At 39.6% G+C, this 26,422-nt stretch overlaps 1 protein-coding gene across 3 annotated transcripts in view; it reads right to left on the reverse strand.

Moving 5' to 3' along the window:
• Positions 1–26,422, reverse strand: part of LOC309561575 (bifunctional heparan sulfate N-deacetylase/N-sulfotransferase 4-like) — a 565,820-nt gene that overhangs the window by 315,555 nt on the left and 223,843 nt on the right. For all 3 annotated transcript variants that reach the window (XR_014225581.1, XR_014225582.1, XM_082265564.1), the window contains exon 4: positions 7,430–7,584. Coding sequence is in view for 1 of the 3 variants with exons in the window: in XM_082265564.1 (XP_082121690.1) it covers positions 7,430–7,584 (155 nt within the window). In the remaining 2 variants the exon portion in view is untranslated. The remainder of the gene's footprint in view (positions 1–7,429; positions 7,585–26,422) is intronic.

Raw genomic sequence — 26,422 nt, forward strand, 5'->3', positions numbered from 1 at the left:
ATGCTTGCACGCAGAAGCAAACCCATATGTAAGTCGCGCCCACATATGTAAACGGTGTTCAAACCCCACATGTGGGGTATTGCCTCAATTCTTAGAGTAAGAGCAATAATTGTAGCACTAAACCTCCTCTGTAACTCTAAACAGGTAACATCTAAAACATTTTAAAACATTACCAATGGAGATTGTTAAGTACTGTAGTTTGTTGCCATTCCACGAGCATGCTCAGTTTTAAAGCATGACATGTTAGGTATCTATTTACTCGGCGTAATATCATCTTTCACATTATACAAAAACATTGGGCTAACTTTACTGTTTTTTTTTTATTTCATAAAAGTGTAATTTTTCCAAAAAACTTGCGTTTGAAAGATCATTGCACAAATATGGTGTGACATAAAATATTGCAACAATCGCCATTTTATTGTCTAGGGTCTGTGCTAATAAAAATATTTAATGTTTGGGGGGTTCTAAGTAATTTTCTAGCAAGAAATACTTATTTAAAAGTGTAAGCAAAAAGTTCCAGAAAAGGCCTGGTCTTAAAGTAGTTAAAGATCTTTTAGTTTTACTGTAAATACTAATAATTTCCAAATAATAAAACAAATTGCAGTTCTCACTATATTTACAAATCACAAAGTGTATACAAAAATCCAAGTATAACAATAAACTAAGTGAAAAAACATCTATATAAATATTATTGGTGCATAAAATAGTACAATCTTAAATGCACCGGCAAACTCCTCTTAAACGAAATCCAAAAAAAGTCTAAAAATAATATTCTTAAAATTTCCAGGCATGTTTTTTTAAGAAGTTGAGGATATATTTAGCAATTACTGCCATGTTCTAATAAATGATCGGATTTTAGGACCATTGTTGCCTAGGAATCCAAGATTTATTTATAGGAAGACCCCTAGTTTTGGCGATAAAAATAAAATAGGAGTTATTGACCCACCTAAAAAGAATTTCACTTTCTCAATTACTAACGTCTTTTTTTGCATGTGTAGGGGGTGTAAAAATAATAGAAGCAATGTTAAAAAGAGGAAAACATTTTTTTTCACACAAACTGCCCAGTGTTTTGAGATTCATAATTTTATTTTGTGTGATTCTACACGTTGTGTATCTGCTGGAGTGTCCATGAAAACTTCAATTTGTGGGTCGTACCAAGAGACCACTGCTTAAAAGAATCTCTGAGCACATACAGGTGGGCTATAAGAATTATGGTTTGTTCCTACATTATAGGGAGATGCATAATAAAGACCCTACAGTTTTTGGGGTATTGAAGCTGTGAAACCCCATTGGAGGGGGAAAATAGGTTCAGATGCATCTCCCAGAAGGAAACAAAATGGGTGTATTTATAACAAACTTTTAAACCCAAGGGTCATTAACTGTTTTTGCAGTGATACAAAGATGTTATTAGGTTTTTAGTCCCATTACTAGGTGCTTTTTTCATATGTGTTATTCATTATTTACTTTAATTTGTGAATGTTTGTATTTTTCCATTTTGGTGCTCCACATAATGTGTTTTTATTCTCCCTGTGATGCTGTCTGATACTGGTTGTGTAGAAATTGATTGTTCTTAAATTATTAATCATTTTATTCTCATATTTGATTTTGTTGGATTTAATTTTATATTCATTGTGTGTGCATTTTTTTAATGAATTGTCTTTTGCTATTTATTTTAATATGGAATATGATATTTGATTTTGTTTTTATTAATTCATGCATAATTGATTCTTTTGTGGGTGATTTTATAGTTGATTTTCATTTTAATAAACATTTTTTTTTATATTCAGTAAAGTATTTTTTATTGACTGTGGTTTGCAGTCTCTTTTTTATTATGTTATGTAAAATCAGCATGTAGTGTATTAGATAAATCAGCACATAAGAGGTTAAAATTGTTTGTTTTCTTATTGTTCTTCTTTTGTAATGCAATGTATCCATTTGTTGCAGACTTCCTTAGGGTTACTTTGTTAGGCCCTATTCACACTTTATCAGCTCATAAAACGCTTACGGTATTTCTAAAGTCTCAAAACGCCCAACAAGCAAAATCCCATTCATTTCAATGGCTTCCGTTCACATATGAGAGTTTTGTCGCCTGAAGCAAAACACCTGAAGCTCAAAAAAGTACATGAGCTTATTGTTTGGCAGATCACACGTGTTTTTGTTGGATGTCAATGCCTGCCTCCAAACACCTGCAAAAACGCCTGAAAAACTCCAGAAAAAATGCCTGAAAATTGCCCAAATGCCTGAAAATGATATGCTCAGGTGTGAATGGAGCCTTAGAGCTTCTGGCTCCAGGCAGTGATCTGCACAGGGTAAACTTGAGGTTTTTTTTTCCAGCGTTGGCATCTCCCTTAAGAAAGTCCATGTGGACAAAACATATAGGGGTGGAGTCCAACACTGCTAACACTGGGAGTTTTTGTGGACTGTTATTCATTTGTTTCTGAGTGTGCTGTGATCGGGGAGGATTGGGGGAGTCTCAGAGAAGAATTCAAAGAAGGCCTGGCAAATATGCCAATGTCCAGTATGGCCTTCCTAATTCACGCATGTGCATTAGCTAGCGGCAGGCAATAGTGAATCTGTGTGTGCGATGGTGCATCGATGAACGCAAAGCGCGATAATTGTCAGCGTCCACAGGCCTATGTATAGACAACAGATCCTCTCATAAATTGCTGGATTATCGTCAGCTTTTGTATCCTGTGTTCCTGTGCCTTGTGCTTCTGCTTGATTACCCATTACTGACCCCACTTACCCCTGATTTTTTCTGAATTCTCTCCTGACCCTGGCCCTGGCCCTGGCCTTGTTTCTGATTGACATCCTGTGTTTGACCCTGGTTTGATCTCAACAATGCTTCTGCCTCAGCTCCCGATTGACCTCCTGTGTTTGACCCTCGGCCTGGCTGCTGGCTTTGCTTCCTGCTCTACCCATCTGTCAAGATCCACCAGCGCTTCCAGAGAATCACCTTCTTTGGCTACTTATTTTCTCTGGGGTGTCCTCCCATTTGGAACCATCAGGCAGCTTCATTTTCAGGCAACCTGTGCATCTTTGGGCATAGCACCCTCTGTTACCACATTCAGGGGTACTCTGCACTCAGCAACAAGGGGAGCCCTCTCATCACCTCAGCCTCTAGTCATTTACATGACAGGGAGCTGACAGCCTGTTGGTTTTCCCAGCTTTCATGCTTTTATCATGCTTTCATCTTGCTGATACCACTGTTCTGTACATCTGTACTGTACATCTGTTTCTATTGAAGCCTGTTATCTTTCACTTTTGTCAGTGTATTGGCATCTTTATTTTATAAAGTTTAATGATATTACACTATATCTTCATGTTCACATGTTCAAGCTGGGAGAGCTGCTTTTAAAGGAGCAGAATGCTATACTCAGGAGGGAGCCATTAGGTGAAATTATACCACCTGTTAAAAACATCTAAAGCAGTGTTTGTCTATTTTTGTGTGATGATAGGCACACACGTCTGGTAAGTGCTTTCCATAAGGACCGGTGAAGGGCCCTAAGGAGTGGTGGAGGGTACTTTTGGAGTGAAGATTTATCTTTTTTAAAGGAATGTGGTGGTGATAATTTTTAGTCTGCTTTTACACTGTTACACTTTATTTAAAATGAGTGTGCCAGTGCATTTACCAGTGCATTTACCATTGTGTGTTATTGTGCACCAAGTATATATATATATATATATATATATATATATATATATATATATATGTGTGTGTGTGTGTTGTGTGCGTGTGTGTTTTCTCTTAGAATATTGTTATACTCTGATTTTTTATATACATTTTTTGATTCATATGGATATCCAGAACTGTAATTTGTCTTGATATTTGTTTATGAAGGGTGTTGTATATAGCAGTTGTGAGATTATTTTCATTTAACAATTTTTAGTGGATTTTAGTTCATATAACGCATGAGGGTATTTTTTTATAGCTATTGATTTCCAGTTTGCACAAAAAAGGGTTTTTATTTATTTAAATTTGATTGTTAGCTTAATTTTAAAGACACCGGTTTGATTGTCTAGGCCCCTTATTTTTCATACTGCAGTGTAACCATTTTGATATCATTGTGATTTGATTGTTACCATGTGTATTAGCTACCAGTGATCCACTGGCAGCAGATCTCTTCTAGGACTATAGGTTAATAATAATCAGTATTTCTTGGACTGTATATTTCTGGAAAGCTAACACTTGAAGCCTGCTGATGTTAACAGTGGGTAGTGTGATGTTATCACTGTGGTCATGCCACCACTAGTAAATCAGTCAGCTTGGAGAAGGTTGGTTATGTTTACTTAACTGCATTAGATAAAAAGAGAAGCCCCAAATTTAGCTATGCAGTTTGGCAACATGCCTGGATCAAAAAGTAGCTAAGAGAGATGACAAATGTTTTGTGCAATTAGCTATTTGCTTAGAGCTTAGTTTTAACTTATGCAAATTGCCTCTAAATGCAGCATCATCTGCTTGTGTTTTTAGTGTAAGCTCAGAAAGGTAGTATAAACTGAACCTGTAATCACAATAGAAAATCTGTTATTTTTAAGTAACTAACAGCGAGCTTGTCCAAACAAAAATCAATGAACTCACTATTATCATGTCATTTGGCCTTCCCCAAAACATATACAGTACATCCCCATACATCTTGCTTTGCATAGTCTCCTTGACCTTGTCTTGTAAATTGTGCATTTTTACCTATCTAACCAATCAAACCTTCTGACTTTACAATCACAACTTTCTTACTTTTAACATCTCTACCATACACCCTTTTCATGCCTATAGTGTAACCTGCTTGTTTTTGCAGAGATTTACACAAAACAAACTGTCTCGTTTCCACTGTGTCTATCCTTTCTAACCCCTATGGTATGTATGTGGTATGGTATGCATCCCATCCCCATGAGTAAGCTCCCGTGGTCAGAGTGAAACACATTGGGGGAGTGGCGTGGTGGGATCCCGGCTGAGAATCCCAATTGTCTACACACAGCAGGTCTTGTTCTGACGTGTGGCTCCCCCGATCTTCTGCTCTTACCCCTTACTGACCAAGCTGTCTTCAACTTTAATAACACACTATCATCCAATAATTGCAAAGTACTTGCTCTGCCAATATTTATATTCAGCACTTTTGTCAAACTTCATTCATGTACATAGTTACATAGTTAGTTACATAGTTAGTCAGATTGAAAAAAAAAAATCATACAATCCCGTATACACAATTTTATACCCAGTTGATCCAGAGGAAGGTGAAAAACCCCAGCAAAGCATGATCCAAATTGATACAGCTTTATTTAAAAAAGGAAATAACATTAATTTAAATACAATGCAAATGGAACTAATTTCCAGAAACTAAAGTATAGGTCAAATATGCACTGAATGCACGGAGTGCACCTATATCTCAACTCATTGAAATTGTGTCCAGTTCTAATTAAGGTGTCCATTTCTGGAACTGAGATGAGCAGTGATCCTGCTGACCGCAGCTTATATCGGATCATTATTGGTTTATAAAACAGATGATCAATGGAGAACATGTTCTCCGCTGATCATCTCCGCACACACAGAGAATCTGTCATTGGCTGACACAGAAACGGCCAGCTTATGAAGCTGCAATCTCCGCACTTCCCTGGCGATCTGTGCCAGAATTCACACTCCCAGATTCACCAGCCTGGAGGTGGTGAATCAGGGAGAGAAGACAGAATCTGGGGAGAACTGAGGGGAAAGAAGGAAGAATATTGACTTCCTTCCTTCTTCCTCGATCAGACCCGATCAGACCCCCCAATACAGTAAACATGTCCCCCTGCCATATATATGTATATATATATATATATATATATATATATATATATATATATATATACACATACATGTATTTATATATTTAATGTTTGTGTGTGTGTGTATATATATATATATATATAGAAAATGTATGTGTGTGTGTATACAGTATATATATATATATATATGTATTTATGTAGGGGGACTAATTATTTTATTAACATTAGGTGGGGGTCAAATGCACATGTACTCAGCAGTGATAATCTATCACTGCTTAATAAATGACACCAGTGATTTTCTCGTACTGTAATCTTGCTTTGTCTCACGAGATTAAATGCGGCCCATTCACTTGTACACAGATCTCGGCCGTTCTCAGAGGAAAAACTTCTCTGTTCTCCCTGTGAGAACTGAAGTTGTCCGCTTCATAAACAGAGTGCCAGAGGAGATAATTTTCCTTGGAGAACTGCCGAGAAGTGAACTGAGAAATAAATTCTCAGTTTCATAAGCGTACACCATAGAGTGGGACATCAATGATAATTGCAACAGTTCAGACAAACATTCAGACATTTATTCCCCAAATGCCCTACAACCAATGTGCTCAGCTACCAGAGATAACATCAATGCATTCTTAAAGCGGTAGTATACCGCTTTTTGTGACTTTTAACTACAGGTAAGCCTATAATAAGGCTTACCTGTAGGTACAATTAATAAAACCGTGCAGGTTTAGGAGATATTTGCACTGCATGCAGCTGCTGATGGGAGCGGTGCATGCGCTCTGAAGGTCCAGTGGACCTTCAGAGTTCCTTTCCGGGAAGTGCCGGAAAATGACTCCCGCACGCATGCGCGGGAGTGACGTCATTGGGGCTCCGGCCATTTACAGCGCTGGAGCCGCCCATCCCGGAAGAGACGCCGAGGGATCATGTCAGCTCCCACAGCGGTGTCCGGGGGTCCGTGTCGGGGCTTCGCTCTAAGGTAAGTATTTCATAATGAGCTAGTATGCAATGCATACTAGCTCATTATGCCTTTGTCTTGCAGGGTTTTTTTTTTTTTTTTTTTAGTATACTACCGCTTTAACCTCTATTGTAGCTGAACTTCTAATGATATGTGGCAAATACAGTCAACTATGGTTGATTACATGGAGCAAACAGCTAGTAGTGAAGTGGTTCCACAAGTAGTCATGCCTCAAGAACAAGCAGCTACTAGTGGTCTTTTATTATCTAGTTTTCAGACACATTCCACATAGCTACTTGCAATGTGCAGAACTATGAGATATTGGGCTTGAATTACTAAAGGTTAAAGGACTGTTCTCATTGCAAGGGCATTTTTCCCAGAGCATAATGAATGAGCTGAAACTCTACTGACTGCAATCACCCACCGTGTTCCAACAAAAATACAGGTTTGTTTTTTGCCTTGAACATGATTGGCTATCCTTTGCAAAGTGTAATTTGCCACATTTACTAAGCTCCAGAAAATGTTTCAACTTCTCTAGCAAATTGAACAGCCTATTTGCTTTTAGTAAATCAAACCCATTAACTTGCATGTGGCAGATTTCAGATGTTTTAGAAGAAACCTAATGTTGTAGGATGTTGAGGTAGAATGTAGGTAATCTGTGAGGTATTTGACTGAATAAACCCTTAACAGCTAAGTCAATGAAATTACATTACAATGTACCTGTGCAAATTCTTTGTTTAGAATCATTTGTTCTGCCAAAGAGGACTCATTATGAAAAAGATGAGGCTGCATGTGACTCCACATATGAGGAAACCACCAAAACTCATTCACTGATGCCAATAAAAGATCATCTCCTTTATCTTCCTCAACAGTACCTTCAATAAAAAAAAAAAAAAAATCCCAGATTAATTTATTGTTATCACATTTAAACTATCTAAAGACATTTATCTGTTCAAAATAATATAGCTACGTGGTGAGCATCCCAAAAACTTTGTGAAAGATACCATTTATGCTGCATATTAAAGCTTCTACACAATGTTCTATTTTTCTTGTCACCATGATTCCATGTTTTGTACATGTTAGATGGGCCTGAGAGGGTGAACTAGTGCACTTTTTAAATAAATAACCAAAGGTTTAGCACATACTAAATACATTCCATTGAGAGGGTTAGCTTGAGGCTTGTGGGCCCTGATGAAAAAGTGCCACCCACCACTACATAATGAGAGGGTAATTCAAAAGAATTTGCGAGGTATGTCAAATGTGGACAGTTTCGCCAAACTCTTTTGAATACCCTGGAGCAGGGGTAGGAAACCTTTGAGAGGCGGAGATCTTCCAAAACAATATGAAAGAGATTAAAGATCACAGGGGTTAGGCAACTTTTTTCTTTTTTTTTAATGAAATTAACTATCAAGGCCTAACTAAATAGTAAGAAAAACCTTAATAAAATAAAATAAAACAAATGTCACTGTAAGAATATAAACGTAAACTACCTTAAAATGTGTAAGTGTCAGTCAATAGAGCAGTATGTAATGGTAGAGTGGTCATTGAGCAGTATGTAGTGTCAGTAAGCAGTATGAAGTGTCAGTGAGCGGTACGTAATGGTAAGGTGGTCACTGAGCAGTATGTAGAAGCAGGGCAGTCAGTGAGCAGTATTTAGTGTCAGTGAGCAGTATGTAATAGTTGGGTGGTCATTCAGCAGTATGTAGGAACAAGGAAGTCAGTGAGCAGTATGTAGTGACAGAACAGTCAGTGAGCAGTATATAGTGGCAGGGAAGTCAGTGAGCAGTATGTAGTGATAGGGCAGTCAGTGAGAAGTATGTAGTGATAGGATGATCAGTGAGCAGTATGTAGTGATAGGGTGATCAGTGAGCAGTATGTAGTGAAAGGGCGGTCAGTGAGCAGTATGTAGTGACAGAACAGTCAGTGAGCAGTATATAGTGGCAGGGAAGTCAGTGAGCAGTATGTAGTGATAGGGCAGTCAGTGAGCAGTATGTAGTGATAGGATGATCAGTGAGCAGTATGTAGTGATAGGGTGATCAGTGAGCAGTATGTAGTGAAAGGGCGGTCAGTGAGCAGTATGTAGTGACAGGGTGGTCAGTGAGCAGTGTGTAGTAGTAGGGTGGTCAGTAAGCAGTATTTAGTGGTAGGTAGGTCAGTAAGCAGTATGTAGTGGCAGGGCAGTCATTGAGCAGTATGTAGTGTCAGTGAGCAGTATGTAATGGTGAGGTGGTCACTGAGCAGTATGTAGGAGCAGGGCAGTCAGTAGGCAGTATGTAGTGTCAGTGAGCAGTATGTAATGGTGGGGTGGTCATTGAGCAGTATTTAGGAGCAAAGCAGTCAGTGAGCTGTATGCAGAATAAATGAGCAGTATCTAGTGTCAGTCAGCAGTATGTAGGAAAAGGGCAGTCAGTGAGTAGTACGTAGTATCAGTGCACAGCATGTAATGTGAGTGAGCAGTATGTAGTGGGAGGGTGGTCATTCAGAAGTATGTAGGAGCAGGGTAGTCACTGAGCAGAATGTATTGTCAGTGAGCAACATGTAATGGTAGGGTGGCCATTGAGCAGAATGTGGTGGTAGGGTGGTCATTGAACAGTATGTTGTGACAGGGAAATCAGTCAGCAGTATGTAATGACAGGGAAGTCTGTGAGCAGTATGTAGTGGCAGGGAAGTCAGTGAGCAGTATGTAGTGGCAGGGCAGTCAGTGAGCAGTATGTAGTGATAGGTTGATCAGTGAGCAGTATGTAGTGACAGGGTGGTCAGTGAGCAGTTTGTAGTAGTAGGGTGGTCAGTGAGCAGTATGTAGTGGTAGGGAGGTCAGTGAACAGCATGTAGTGGTAGGGCAGTCAGTGAGCGGTATGTAGTAATAGGGTGATGAGTGAGCAGTATGTAGTGAAAGGGCGACCAGTGAGCAGTATGTAGTGACAGGGTGGTCAGTGAGCAGTTTGTAGTAGTAGGGTGGTCAGTGAGCAGCATGTAGTGTTAGGGTGGTCAGTGAGCAGTATGTAGTGGCAGGGCAGTCAGTAAGCAGTATGTAGTAGCAGGGCCGTATGCAGTGACAGAGAAGTCAGTGAGCAGTATGCAGTGACAGGGCATAAGTGAGCAGTATGCAGTGACAGGGCAGTCAGTAGGCATTATGCAGTGATGGGGCAGTCAGTGAGCAGTATGCAGTGACAGGAAAATTAGTGATCAGCATGCAGTGGCAGGGCAGTCAGTGAGCAGTATGTAGTGGCAGGGAAGTCAGTGAGAAATATGTAGTGGTAGAGCACTCAGTGAGCAGTATGTAGTGGTATTCCGATCAGTGAGCAGTATGTAGTAGTAGGGCAGTCAGAGAGCAGTATGTAGTAGTAGGGTGGTCAGTGAGCAGCATGTAGTGGTAGGGCAGTCAGTGAGCAGTTTTTAGTGACAGGGACGTTAGAGAACAGTATGTATTGACAGGGACTTCAGTGAGCAGTATGTAGTGGTGGCAGGGCAGTCAGTGAGCATTATGTCATGACAGGGAAGTCAGTTAGCAGTATGTAGTGACAAGAAAGTCTATGAGCAGTATGTAGTGGCAGAGAAATTAGTGAGCAGTATGTAGTGACAGGCAAGTCAGTGAGCAGTATGTAGTGACTGGGAAGTCAGTGAGCAATATGCAGTGACAGGGAAGTCAGTGAGCAGTATGCAGTGATTGGGTAGTCAGTGAGCAGTATGCAGTGACAGGGAAATCAGTGAGCAGTATGCAGTGATTGGGCAGTAAGCGAGCAGTATGCAGTGACAGGGAAGTCAGTGAGCAGTATGTAGTGGCTGGGAAGTCAGCGAGCAGTATGCAGTGATAGGGCGAACAGCGAGCAGTATGTAGTGACAGGGAAATCAGTGAGCAGTATGCAGTGATTGGGCAGTCAGCGAGCAGTATGCAGGGACAGGGAAGTCAGTGAGCAGTATGCAGTGACAGGGAAGTCAGTGAGCAGTATGTAGTGACTGGGAAGATGGTGAGCAATATGCAGTGACAGGGAAGTCAATGAGCAGTATGCAGTGATAGGGCAGTCAGTGAGCAGTATGCAGGGAAAGGGCAGTCAGTGAGCAGTATGCAAGGAAAGGGAAGTCAGCGAGCAGTATGTAGTGACAGGGAAGTCAGCGAGCAGTATGTAGTGACAGGGAAGTCAGCGAGCAGTATTTAGTGACAGGGAAGTCAGCGAGCAGTATGTAGTGACAGGGAAGTCAGCGAGCGGTATGTAGTGACAGGGAAGTCAGCGAGCAGTATGTAGTGACAGGGAAGTCAGTGAGCAGTATGTAGGGACAGGGAAGTCAGTAATCAGTACTTAGTGACAGGGCAGTAAGTGAGCAGTATGTAGTGACAGGCTAGCCCATAAATAATGTATACTACATTAAGGTAGAATGCTAAAAGGTATATTTTCAGAGCCGAGGCACCATCGAAATAAAATAAAAAATATCTGGGACCCAAGGGGATTTAGGGAGAAGGGCCTGAGGACCTAAATGTTTATGTGAGAACTGCCCAGGACCCATGTGGCAGTTTTAATACATCACTGATAACCATAGCTGCCAGTTTTTCCTCAGAAAAGCCGCCAACTTTTGTTAGACCACAAGTATTTACAGAACCAGGTGTGAACACTGACTTAGATTAATGTCCAATAAGTAAGGGTCCAAATTACTTAAGAGTTAAAATTCCTTTCCAATCCAACACTGGCAAAACCATAATTAAGAAATCTCTAGAACAAGTACAAGTCTGACTGCAGATCCCAATCACACCCATATACAGTTGAATATCAGACAACTTAGCTTGTCTTGAGCCAAATTTGTTAATCATTTACTCATTCGTAGGGAGCAAATGATGATCATCCAAACATGGACACAATCTCAGTAAGTATATAGTTGTGACTTACATTGTGCATCCTGCATGTTGCTTTAACAGACACTGTTAGCAGACTCACATATGCACCAAGGGGGGCTGGGCATGATCATCTATGAGGCCACCCAAATGAGTCCAGTCCAATTAGGGCGCAAGCCTCTTCTTGGACACCGCATCTTTGGAGATGCTTAGTGCAAGTCAGTCTCCAGTGAGAGCGCCTGATAAACTGCTGTGGGAGGGGGTGGGATCTCTGTCTGCTGTGATGTGCTTCTCCTTATCTTGCCTGTGACAGCTGAGCTCCTTACTGAGTGCCCGATGTGACAATCGGTGCTGCTGGCGGGCACCCGCCTTACTGTGGCTGTGATTGGCACGGGACAAGGTCCTGTCGAGTCACCTTTCCAAAATCATGACAGTTTTCAACTATGACACAGGCACAGTGACATAACTTCTAATGTCAGATGGAGGCTGCTTGGGCCCCCCTGGAGCATGGGTGGGGTCGCATTCGTGACCCCTGATGCTACGCCCATGTTTCCATTATTATATGTAATTTGCTACTTTTTGACCAATAATGAGGTATTCATCTGCATTTACTACATGCTCGTTAAATCATCAATTTTTTATGGAAAAGTACATGTAATAGACTATCACATAGGAAATTTCCCTTTTAACTTTTCCAGACAGACTGCAACCGTTCTCTCAAAGTTCATCCCTCTTAGTTGTGCCCAGAATCAGAAATTAAGTTTCTCAACTCTAAGTAAATTTGTGAGTTGCTACACAACTGGGTCTATTCTCTACACTTGAGCACTTATGATGTACAGAAACTCACGTGCCTTGCGTGTAGGAACAAAATGTATGGTGTGTACTTATATGCTGATATGCCCACCATGGTCATGGCTTTATGAACTTTGTTTTTTAAATGTTTTTTTCTTAGCTTTCAAATAAAGTGTTCACATTTTTCTTAGTGCATTCATAAGAGCAGCATTATTTGTATGTTCACTGTACAAGGCAATTTATGACCTCACTGTACACTTCGAACATCAGTGTAAAATTTGCTAAATAGGTTCACGGATCACATTCGCTATGCATGTGTACATTCACATGTTTATATAAACCTGCAGTTCAAATGTACCATAACAACTTATTCTTGCTCTTGTTAATTTCTTTTAGTACATTGGGCTGCACTGCCTCTCAGGTCCTAAATATGCATAACAGTATCAAATACCATCGCTCTGTAACTGTTTACATTTGTTTCAACTATTGGGCTGCTATTTGATACATGCACGCGCACTAATGGCCTGAAGATAGGTTGCGTTACCAGTATGATATCAGCAACTTAAAGACAGCAATTGCATAAAGTAAGCTCTGGAGACATCTTCAGTTAAATAAATATTACAAAACTATAGGGGAAATATACATCTTTCATAAAATGACACTGGGGTCAGAAGTTAATGAAAACAGAAACATAGAAGTGCTTACATGCATGTTAACATATCTTGTGGACAACCTTCACCAGAAGCTCTTAAACAATCCTATTAAAGTGGCATTAAAGGCTCAGCTTAAAAAAAAAAATGTTATGTATACCTGCTCTGTGTATTGGTTTTGCACAAAGCATCCTCGATTCTCTTCTTCTTGGGTCTTCCAACTGCACTCCTGGCTCCTCCCCCTTGACCAGTGCCCCCAATAGCAAGCCACTTGTGTGCTCACCCTGAGCCCTGCTCTGTGTGTCCATAAGACACATAGAGCTGTGACTAAGCCCTGCCCCCCACTCTCTCCTCATTGGCTCATTGACAGCAGTGACAGGCTGATTGACAGCCGATTGACAGAAATGGGAGTCAATGGCTCCTGCTGCTTTCTCAGCCAATGAGGAGAGGGAATCCTGGGACAGCCGAGGCTCTCATGCACATTGGTGGATTGAAAGGGGTCTCAGGTGAGCATTAAGGGGGGTTGTGGGCAGAGCAACACACAGAAGGTTTTTTACCTTCATGCATAGAAAACATCCTTTGGCCTTTACAACCACTTTAGAAAAATGTTATAATCTCTCTATAAAAGCTTAGTGCCCCTCCATCCATGCCTCACTACTGTGCTATAATTCTGATTACCAGGTTCATTGGCTAGCTGAGAGATGTAGGATTTGGGTAGGCCAATCCTATGGGTATGCAACAAGCGATAACAAAAGTTTGCATACCAGAACACACAAAGTTTAAGGTTTCTGAAAATGTCTGAAGTGCCTGCTTTCAATTTCTGTTTTTGGCTTAACACAGGTACACTATAGCAAGCCTACACAGTAATGTATAAACTAAAATACTGTCATAAGCATGCCTTTCGCTGGTTCTCTTTTAATGCTGGCAAAAGTGGTTTTATACATATATTTATATATATTTATTATAATGAACACATACACCTTTTTAATTGGTTGTTGATCTATGCACTGTTTTAATGAAAACTTTACATACTAAATGCCAAATAAGCAAGTTAATTGTAAATTCAAGTGACTCCTCCAGTCATAAAAAAATTTCCATTGGTGGCACTAGTTCATTTTGATACACTGTTGTGCTGGTTGTTTGCATGGACTGTTTGCAGGGCCACTAGCAGGACATACCTGCTTTAATGTGCAGTGTTAAGTAGCACATACTGCAATCTTTATACATATAAGGGTTGATTTATTAAAAGCAAATAGACTTTTAACTTTGCAAGGAAAGTTACACTTTGCAAGGACATTTTCCCCAGACCTTAGTAAATGAGGTGAAAATCTTCTGACATTCTTCATCCAATCATGTGCAAGAAAAAAAATGCATTTTTTTATTTTTATTCTCCTTGCATTTGATAAGGTATTCTTTGTAGAGTGAAACTTCCCCTTATTTACTATGCTCTGGGGCAACTTCCCTTACAAAGTGTAACTTCCCTTGCAAAGTAAATAGCCTATTTCCCTCTAGTAAGTAACCCATATACTGTTACCAAATGAGGCTGTACCTATGCTTGACATTATGCTTCTATTTTTCTTCATTGTACAAAGAATGTAAATTAATGCAAGTGAGGTAAGCTGATGTTAGCCTATATAAACATATATAATTGCAAACAGTAAAGAAGAAAAACATATAGAGATAAAAATGTAAACGTATGAAATATTAAAAACAGTTTGCTACTTTTTTCTGTATGCTTTAACATGTTAAGGAAAAGTGTTCCAGTGTAATGCAGTTCTTATGTTTGACACCTATTATTCTAAATAATGAGCCAGGAGATGCTTTTTGACTCCAGAACCCATTTGTGTCTCTTTTATAGTTCAAAATGTTGCTTTTTGACTGCATTGTACTGTAAGAAATGCATTGTGAAATGTATGTAACAGTTACATTTAAATACAGAATCTCTTCTGTTAGCTTTAAGTTTTACTGGCAACATGCAACTTGTCTAAGCTTTTCAGCCATCTGTGTGTCACGTGTTTGGAACTTTCATAACTTTTGGACCATATACCTAAACCAGCTTGAGTTCTATGGGATAGTCCCAGTATTTGCCAAAAATCCTGTCAGTATCTGTGTCTGCCTTGCAATAATCACATTGTCTGGCTGCTGCATATAGCAGTGGACAGTGGAACTCATCTCAGAATAGACGATTGAGGGGGGGGGGGGGGGATATGATATCAATGTACAAATATTGTACTGGAAACCCTAGCATATGGAAAAACCTATTCAGAGAAAGGAAATACAATAAGACGCATGGCCACTCACTAAAACTAGAGGAAAGGCGGTTTAACCTTAAAATACGCAGGGGGTTCTTCACTGTAAGAGCAGTAAGGATGTGGAATTCTCTTCCGCAAACAGTTGTATCAGCAGGGAGCATTGATAGTTTCAAAAAACTATTAGATGGGCACCTTAAAGACCACAACATACAGGGGTATACAATGTACGGTTAACAGTAGACACACACACACACACATCATAGGTTGAACTGGGTGGACTGATGTCTTTTTTTAACCTCACTAACTATGTAACTATGTAACTATGTAAGAATACGAAGAAAACTCTTTTAACCTCACTCAGCTGACATCTATAATAGCTTGCCAATGCAAACAGGAAGTGACTTTGAAAATTCTACGTATTTCAGGTATGCTCAACCAGTGCCTGAATGTTACTAAAATGAATTGGAGCTACTGAGCTAAATTTAAAGCTCAACTTCAGATAACATAAAAAAAAAAACCCCAAAAACTTGAACCCCCCTTGCACCTGTAACATATAAAAAATTCATGGCTTCGCTACATCTCTCAAAACCCTCCAAGATATGCACATGATGTGGGCTGGCTCTTGTGAACCACCATAGTGCTTGAGGGCAGCCCCGTGCTTGATGGCAGGGGACACAGAACTTCCTAGTCATCACTGCAGTAAAGCACAAGACAAATAAATAAAGCCTCCTGCTGGGGCAATTCCTCAGATAACTGGAAACAGCACACGCTGCTCTTTTCTGTAGACAGGAGTTGATAGAGAAAGGCAAGGCTAGATTTAAACCTACTTTCCTGCCAGAATGCAGTGTCTTGCAACTGGTTGCTGCCTGGCAACACAGGATGCTGACTGCTCTGTGAAAGACAAAGGGTAGTGGTATGGCTGAGAACTGCACTCCCTTTCTCCCCTTGCTCCAGCATTTGAGCTTTCATTATATTCCTGCTCCCAAATCATCACAATGAGGCACAATCATTTCCCTCTAACAGGGAGGGACTTGTCATTAATATCTAGCCATTACCCAAGAGCTCATCCAGTGCAGCCTGTGCTGCATGGAGCTGAAGATCATTGGACACACTGACAAGTTCTGACACAGGTGCAGTGAACGCTAGAAGGAGACAAGGTGAGGTCTGCTGGAGAGCCTATACCTACATTCAGTACTGACTTTAGCTTCCACCTGTTATTCACTCTAGAATTCTCCTGTAGAATGACGGGGGGTTGGAAGTTGTAACATGCTGGGACAAAGTTGAGAGAAGCAGACTTTGTTTTTAGCAACACTGATAATGCTACCTTATCCTGTCTTACTAGGTAGCAGCCATTTACAGGGCACTGCACACTCCATCAGGGCAACAGAGTAGGGTTTTTTTGAGCATCAGTGCATCTTGGTGACATTAGCATGCTTGCAATCATCTACAGGGGGGCGGGTGTAGAGAAGGCACCCGTGGCATGTGGTAGTCAGGAGAAATAAGCAACCTCTCAATTGAGAAAAGGCAACCTATTCTTCAATCTTGTGTACTACAGGAGCATCTAAGGATACAATTGAAGAACAAGGATGCAGTAACACAAATAAATAACACTGTTTTCTTGTGACTGAAGTTTAGCTTTAAGTAGCCAGTGACCTCAGTTACAGCCTGAATACGTTAACTGTCTTTTAGTCCTTATATTGTTCTTCGACATCTGTGATTACCCTACTGAGAATGCGTTCAAATAAAAGAATTTAGAGGGAAAGGCAGAGGGAAAAATGATAAAGCAATAAAGCTTGTTAGGATAGCTTAGGTAATACAGGTCAATTTGCAGAGGATGAATGATAATATATAATATTCACACAGCAATGTGAAGAAGAGAGATTTTGCTATAGCAAGTTTTCCACTAAATGTACCAGTGACACTAAAGGGAAATGCAATGGAAATAAAAATATGAATTGTGCTAAAAATGCAGTCTTGCTTTAGTGCAATGGTTCTCAACTCCAGTCCTCAGAACCCACTAACAGGCCAAATTTTAATTATTACCTTGATGAGATGCAGACTAGAGTACTGCAATCACTGAGCAGCAAATTATATCACCTGTGATGTATTTCAGTTATCCTGCAAACCTGGCCTGTTAGTGGGTCCTGAGAACCGGAGTTGAGAGCCACTGCTCTAGTGTTTCATATTAATAACCCTATATAGACAACATAGACATTGACATTGAAATTCTGTACTCCCCCTTTTCGAGTCATCCCTTTTCTCCACCCCCTACCCACCTCCTGCACCATTCCTTGGTTCCACCCCCTACCCACCTCCCAGTACTACCCATTTTAGAGAATATAGAACCAAGTAACAATTGAGGTACAAAGTAATTTGTATTGAATTTGTTAATGATAATAAGAAAAGCATTAAAATGGATCCCATTCAGATAGCAACAATAATCCCCCCAGCAACAATGGATCAACCGCAAAAAAAATATCTCCTCCCCCAGCAAAAAAAGATCCGCAGAAGCAATAACAGGTCTTCCTGGAACCAGAAACAATATACTATCCAGCAGCCAGCAACAATGGATCACAACAAAATACCCCCTCCCCAAGCAATAACAACAGATTTCCCTACATACAGCATCACTAGATCCCTCCCAGCAACAACTGACCCCCAGCAACATAGGACACACCCCCAGAAACAGTAGATCCCCCACCAGCAACAATGGACTTCCTTAGCAACAATAGACACCCCCGCCCCACAAAAATAAATCCCCTCCAGCAAAAACAGATCCCCCCAGCAGCTAGCATCAATAAACCCTGAACCCCTTGCCTCTACATTCATTCAGTGCTGGAGGTGCTGGAACTGCGTTCCTGACAAATAAAAAGCCCCGCATGCATACACAATTTAGACAGGAGCCAATTAACCAACATGTCGTTGGAGTGTGAAAGGAAATCACTGTTCAGAGAGTAAACCCACATAAGTCCAGGAGGAACTTTAAAACACTTTGCAGACCTAGTCCTAATGTGTCCTAGTCACGATACAAGCTGATGATCCTAGTGCTGCAAGGGAGAAGTGCCAGTCACTAAGCCATTTTGGTGTTATGATTTAGAAGCAAACTTTTAACCTCTTGTCAACTGCATAATGCATATGTAGTGGTAAGAAAGGTGGCCTTTAACTCTTAGCAGCTGCACATATTCATCCACAGAGGAATGAGGCAAAAAAGGCTGCTTAAAGGGCCCCTGGGAAGCTGCATTATGGGGGTTATGCAGTAAATTTAGCATTTATAATGCTAATAATGCTATAGAAATCTGTCAAAGCCTGAAGACATATTACATAAGATGGTTATAAACTGTAGAAATGCCAGAGAAGTGGTTGGAGACTGAGGAAATGCTTAGAGGAGACTGTCAGAAACTACATTAAGTTACAAGAAGCTGCTTGAGATCACTAGCATTTAAATTCCTTTACAGACTAATACCCCTGCTTTTTTTATACCTGAAGCTCCATTTAAAATAAGTGTCACCACATTTAATGATTCCCACAGTAAGATACATTATAAAAGATAAAAAAAAATATATATAAACAATAGGAGAAAGGGAATGGATAGCACAGAAAAATTAATGTAAAAAAAATGTGAATATATGTCCTGGCCCTGTTTCTGGCAGTGCAGATACTATAGTATCATGCAGTAGTTCTCATAGTACACATGGTGCTACAAAGAGCACCTTCTCAAAAAAAAAAAAAAAAAAACACATATACACACAGTTTTCACAGATCTCAAAGCTACGTAGGAGGAGGGCATTGACAGCTATACTCTATGCCAGTGGTCCTCAACTCCGGTCCTCAGGGCCCACTAACAGGCCAGATTTTAAGTATTACCTTGGGGAGATGCAGACTAGAGTACTGCAATCACTGAGCAGCAAATGATATCACCTGGGATGTATTTCAGTTATCTTGCAAATCTGGCCTGTTAGTGGGCCCTGTAGGCCAGGGTTGAGGACCACTGCTCTATGCCATAAGTCTCATGACAGAAAGTGATAGAGATGTCCATGAATACTTCTCCCCACACTGTTCCAGGTGCTGATCAGTTCTGGGCAAGTACCTGTGCAGGAAAAACACTGACTTTTATTTGCTGGAGCTCAAGGGCCACAAAAGTAGGTAACTAAGGGCGCATGTGGCTCAGCTTCAAGTTGGGCATATGGGTTTTAAACCATCATTTAGCCACATCTAGACACGGTTTCTCACTGCACTACTGCTAATTTATTATGCTAAAATGTGTTCTCCTTTCCCAACTTCCAGAATTGGTATGGTTAAAAGAATTAGAAGGCCATAATCATTTAGCTCGCAAAAGGGCTACCTCTACAGTATAAAGGTGATAGGCACACTAAGTTGTAAAGGAATTATCAAATTTTTTCTGTAGTCTCTTTTCCAAGCCACTTGTTTATTACTGCTGTACACACAATGATTTTTGCTCAGTTCAGAGTTGAGTTATCACTTTCTGTTTCATGCTCTTTCAGTATGCTACAAACAGCTGAAATAAAATGCCTTAAAATATAGTACAACTGGGAAGAATTTCTTCTAAATAAAATAAATTGTTTCCATTTAGTATCTGAATTCAGAAGGATGTGAGTTCATTATCACAGCTATTATTTTATGAAGCAATAAATCTTGGGTATATAATTTCTCAGTACCTTTCAAACATGATATTTTGCAGGATATAATTAAGTTTAGTTTAGAAAAATAATGGCAAAATGTAATTGCCTTGTGCATTAAAATACTATGATAAAACTATCACAATAGACCATTATCTGTGTCTTGTGATTTGTATAATGCCAATGCCAATGTCATAACTATACTATTTTATTTTATATCTTCTTTGTTGTTACTTTCTAGAATGTTTTTTTTTCAAATATGTGTCATGAAAATACTTGTGGTTTGTGACCCCATGCAAAAAGTTAAAGCTTATGTTTATAAAAACATTATTATGAAATACTTGCAAAAACAGTATTTTGCGGCACTACAACCTGGTCAAGTCTCCACACAAAGGTTTGCCAAGGGGTGGATATAAAAGGGTGAAACTAACGGAGCTAAAAATAAAAATAAAAAAAAAAAAGAGCTAGAATCGTGTTGGAAGGTCACACCTTCTAGCCCTTTCAAATACTATAAGAATAAGAGTTATGACAGTGGTGCATCTATATTACTGCCCTACACTTTGCTGATTCCAATAAAGCCTATTAGCAGTATGAGTGCAGCAACAGCACTATTCAGCATTAGTTGAAATGACATTAAATCATACGGATACAGTTAATGTGAAATTTGCTAATAGAGATGATTGAATCAGTAGAATCAACAATTTATACATTATTGATGCACCTGCTTGTGGCATGTACATTTGTCAGTGGAGAATGACACATTATAGGAATCCAGGTAATCATGACGCATGAATTGCAGACTGGACACATCTGACTGCAATTATTCAGATGAATCAACAAATTTGCAATTTATTGACTTGCTTGATTAATGAATCAATTAGCTCATCACTTTTTGCTCGCCATCACTTTTTTGGTTGTCACCCCTACAGAGACAATGATTAACCCCAAAAAAGATCAGTACTCCTTTAACAGTGTCACTGAAGAAAGTACATCATCTTTCAACAGAAAATTCCACTTTATCATTTGTTTCTGAAAAGCATACTAAGCTTGCACTGTGGAGGATTCATGTGAAGAGCTGCTGGTGTAGGACAGGATGAAAATATAGAAGATGAGTTTAGTTACTATTAGAAATTAGTTTAGGGATTTGGTTAAATGCATTTTAGGTTTTAGGGATTACTAAGTCTTGGGGGTATTGAAAAGTACATATTAGCAGTTAAGGGTTTAAAGGGAACATAATAAAGCAGTGCTAAAGTGATATACCGTAATCAATAAAAAATAAGTGTGTGACACATGAGTGACCATATACCACCAGTGAAAGACAAAAGGGAATCCGCGCTTAGGAAAAGGAAAAGGTGGTAGGGGAAATTGCAAATGTAAATGTAATCCGATTGGCTGCAGCCCACTTCAGAATATAACCTACAAGAGATTATACAATATATGTGGAAAAAGGAGGAAGTGCTTGGCGCTGCCAATATGTATGTAAAGTGAAACAAATGCGTGTACATATAATGGGAAATTCTATGTATAAATATCACAAAAATGAGAGTACGCACTCTACATGTTTCGTCACACTGACGTCATCGGGAGTAGCGTACCGCATCACTTCCGCTTTTGTTGTTTGGTCGGCTTGGGACACAGATCCAGTCGGTGGAACACACGCCGCTCACTACTACACCGCTAAGAGAGGACTTTGCGGCTCCTAAGCCATATGAATGATTGTTACTGCTGTTATTTATGTGAGTACCTGATTTTACCTTTGATGCAATAAAGATTGTTAAGCGATATTTCACCATTGGAGGCATTTCTTTATACATTTCCTGGGATGGCTTTTATGGAGCACTAAGGCTGGGATATCCTTACCAATACGTTAAGCAAGTGTGACCCGGGGAATTGGAGTAATTAAAGTGGACCAGAGACCGGACCCCTCTTCCTGGGGAGCGATCCCTAAAATATCGACCTGCGCTCTACCCCTGTGCGGGGAGCTTCTTCTGGTAAGCTCGGCATTTACTAGAAAGGGGAGCACCGGATCCACGGGACAGGGGAGCACCAGACTTTTCACCCTATAACCACCCACCCCGTGGCACCTGGGATATTGGCACCTTATTATAATTGTGGACTGTTAAAATTGTATACGCTTTTTGGGGACTCTTCCTTTTTTTTTTTTTTTTGCACTTTTTTTGCATTTTTTGACCACATATTCTTGCGCATTTCTTCTAGTGGCACGCCATTGTTTTGGATGCACCCTATATAAGGACACATATCCATTTTTGAGTTTTTATATTTTATTATTCATTTTCTATTTTCTAGCTTTCAACCACTATTCCTATGGGTGCACTGTAACCTCTTTACCTGTGTACCCCACTAGGTTCTTAGAGCCCTATGGGACTTAGACCACTGTGGACCACTATTTTTAGCACCTGACACTTTATTTACTAAGGCATCTTTAATCAACACTTTTGAGCCATTTTTCTCACTCTTTTTATTCATTTCACTTTGCACTTTATCTAGCATCTACTGCACAGTGATTATCCGGCTCATTCCGCATTCATTTGCACATCTATGTACTTAATAGTTGGTTGGCACAAGAATTGTTTCCTTTCTGCATAGTGGTGCTTACCACATGTGTTGCACTATTAACAGTGTCACTCTTTAATCCTCTCTTCAAGGGCACCAGTTGTATCTATATACATTTTAAAAGGTTTTTTATGTTTTGTATCTACATTACCTTATAGATTTTATGCTCATTTACTGTTGTCCTTTATTGGAAGGGTTTTATACCACAAGATTGAATTTTATCTCTTTTTATTAATCCTGCAATCAGTACATTACGTACTTATTTATATATTCATTGCATTGTATTTCCTGTTTTTTCTATTTATTGTAATCTCATTTTCGTGATATTTATGCATAGAATTTCCCATTATATGTACACGAATTTGTTTCACTTTACATACATATTGGCAGCGCCAAGCACTTCCTCCTTTTTCCACATATATCACCAGTAAAGTCTGTGTAGATAAAAATAGTCCAATAAATTGCAATGCATCAATCCTTCCAGTAAAGTAGCGTGCAACTGAAAAGCGATCCCCACCGCTAACACCCTCCAACACACACCTCTTACCGAATCGGCAGGACAAAAATTATAATGGATTATTGCACTTAAGCAAGCAGGTGAGTAGAGTGGATCATCACAGGAGGAAAGCAAACATCCATAGGTGATGGGTCCCATAGTGACTCAAAAATGGATAAACAAAAACACTACCATAGTGAAGTCCATCAAACTCATAAAAGTATTTATTAGAAAGTGGATGGCTACAATTACCTTATAAAGGTCCATATTACAGAGGAACTTTATGATGTTTCGAGATGCCAGCATGCTAGTGAGAAAACATTTACATATTATTCTCCAAGACATAATTCTTGTTTCCGCCTAGATTTTTTCCTGGTGGACAAGCTATTATCCACCATGAAAATGGTCTGTCTATGCACCTATCACACTATAGATAGAGGAGGGGAACACCTTTAAAACATCAAGCATGTGGAGATGAGGGTGTTACTTCCGCTGCCATGGACGGAAGTGGTTAGCGGGATGTGGTCAGCGTGAGCTCCGTGCTCAGCCTCTAATCCCCGGCAGTATCTGAGGACCCAAACAAGGGGATATGATTCGGTGAATGGGAGCTGTCATTATGAGTAAGGACCGGCAGACAGTGGCAGAGCGGCTCCGAGAGTTCGCAAGGATGGATAAACAGGATGGCGGAAGTAGCCCTCCTCAGACACTGAGTGGTGGACTGCCAACTGCCGGTATACAAAAAACGAGCGCATCCCAAGCTGACAAAACTTAGAGGCAACCAAAGCTCACCTTGAAACAAATGAATACCCAACTATTGGCCGTTATACAATCGAGTAGTAGCATCCTGACAGGTAAAATGGAGGAGTTAAAAAGAAGATATAGGACTTCTTAGACAGGACATGAAAAATATTCGGGGAAAGATGGCTGAGGCTGAAAATAGAGTATCAGCCTTAGAGGATGAACTCTCCCCTGTGACAAAAAGGTAACAGCAAAGGAAAAACAAACTGTATTGTGACAACAAAAAAAGTAACGATTTAGAGAATCGTAGGTGGCGGTACAATATTAGAAATGTGGGTATGCCAGAAGAAAAAAGTAGAAGGACAAAATGTGGGACAATTTGGGCAAAGATGGTTGAAAACAACATTTTCGGATGCAGAGTTTTCTATGGCATTTTCAGTAGAGAGAGCTCATAGAGTTCCAGAAAGATCCCCACAACCAGGGGCACCTGCAAGACCATTATTAGCACGATTACTAAATTGTAAAGATTGGGATCAAGTGTTGTGGAAGGCGAGACAAAAAGGCAACATACAGTTTGAGAATAATGAAGTATCCATATATCCAGACTTTTCTTTGGAACTGCAGAAACAGTGTGCAACATTCAATGAAATTAAGCGGAAACTTTGTGAAAGAGAAATAGAGTATTCAATGGCATATCCAGCTTGATTGAGAGTAGTGGATAATGGCAATGTTGTTTTTTTTTAGCACTCCAGAACAAGCTCAAGAATGGATGAGAACATATAAGCGTGCTCTGTCTGAATAAATGAATAAATAAAAAGTATAAACTGCAGAAATGAGAAATAACTAAGAATTAAATTATAGATAATAGTGACAATAGTAAGCTAGCAGGTGGATGCTAATTGATAGCCTGATCAGCGGACTTATAATAGACTAATGAGGGAGGGTAAGAGAAGGATAATGGAATATCTGGGAAGTTGATAAGGGGGGGGGGGGGTAGGAATTTTTTCCTCAGTTTTTGGGGTGTTTTTTGTGGATTCTATGAAAATTCTATGAAATAATTATTGACATTGAGTTGAATAATGTTGAACAATGCACTTTGATTGGGTTGAATAAGGTATTGTGACAGATATTTTGACGAGAGTGGCACATATTTTGGGGAAGAAACAATGGGTGGGGTGCTGATGTATGCACTTTAGAAGTTCAAGGGGGTTTTCTTTATCTCAAAAAAAAAAGAAAAAAGAAAATTTGTGTGTAAAATACACGAGGGGTGGGGGGGATACTGATATATGCACTTTAGAAGTTGAGTCATTTTTATTGGAATCATGCACTGTGATGGTTTACTTTTGCTGTTGGTTATGAATTTGAATTAATCACATATTGGCGGGGTAAAAGGCACATGCATTTTAAGGAAGAAATTTATGGGTAAAATACTTTATGTAGATTATCTCTGATAAAATACACAGGGGAGGGTTTTTTTTTGTGGTGTTGTTAAACTCCCCTATGTCAATTAGTTAAAAATGGATGAGAAATATTAATGGGTCTTCAGACCCTGATAGGTTGAGCACATTTCATATTGCCTACATATAAGCAGATGCTTTATGACATCAATGCCTCATTGTTATTTTTTTCTCTTTTTTGTTATATGTATTTCTTTATTGGGGTATGATTGAGATAGACTGGATGGTAAGAACAGAGTGTATGCAATTAAAGAGTATAAATGCATTATTTATAATGGTTGATGCTGGGTCTCACCACAGGAAAAGGGAAGAAATGAGATGAGGGAGCACCCTTTGATGGGTTTACAACATTGTTTATACATACGATGGGATGAGAATGGCTGATCAGTGTGAATTCTTAACATGGAATGTAAGAGGCCTTGGGACAACAGAGAAGCATAATCAAGTATTTTCAATTTTGCATAAATCTAAGGCTAAAATAATATTTTTGCAAGAAACTCATATGATCACAGAGCATCTTGTTTGTCTTAAAAAAAAAAACCCTGGGTTCAATGGTCATGTCATACATGCCATACAACATATTGAAGGGGTGTTACATTAATGGTATGTCAAACTGGGTCTTGGGAATGTATGCAGGTTAACAAAGATTTGGAAGGAAGATATATATTTATATTTGTGTATGGTAGGACTCTGTAATCCTCCCCCAGCTAATAGGAAAGTGTTGAAGGAAGCTTTGATATTTATGACACAATATCCGGATGCACATGTTATATGTATGGCAGATTTTAATATGTTAATGGACTCAGCTTTAGGTAGATATGAAAGGTTCACTAATGATCGAGTAGGGGGAATGGGCATACTTAGGACATTTTTACAAGAGGCTGGTGGGGTAGATATATGGAGGATGAAGAATCCTCATACTAGAGCATATTCCTGTTCAGTACCAGGTAAGAGATGTATGTCTGGGTAAATTTGATACTGGGTAATGAGAAAATAATACCATTGGTGGATTCAGTTGTTTATCTTCCCCGGGTCGTCTGACCATTCACCTATGGTATGTAATTTAATAATATGCCCTAAGGGAAGACGCCCCAGGTGGAGAATACATCCATATTGGTTGTCCAAGATAGGAACTAATAATAGAATAATAGATCAATTAAAGGTGTTCCAAGAGGCTCATGAAGAGTCCCAGATGGATGGGATTGTATGGGACACTTTTAAGGCATATTTAAGGGGGCCTTAAGGTCCACAATAGCATATATAAAATGGGCTAATAGGAGAGAGGAGGATGA

This window comes from Pelophylax lessonae, assembly GCF_965119305.1.
Source record: "Pelophylax lessonae genome assembly, chromosome: 1".
NCBI lineage: Eukaryota > Metazoa > Chordata > Amphibia > Anura > Ranidae > Pelophylax > Pelophylax lessonae.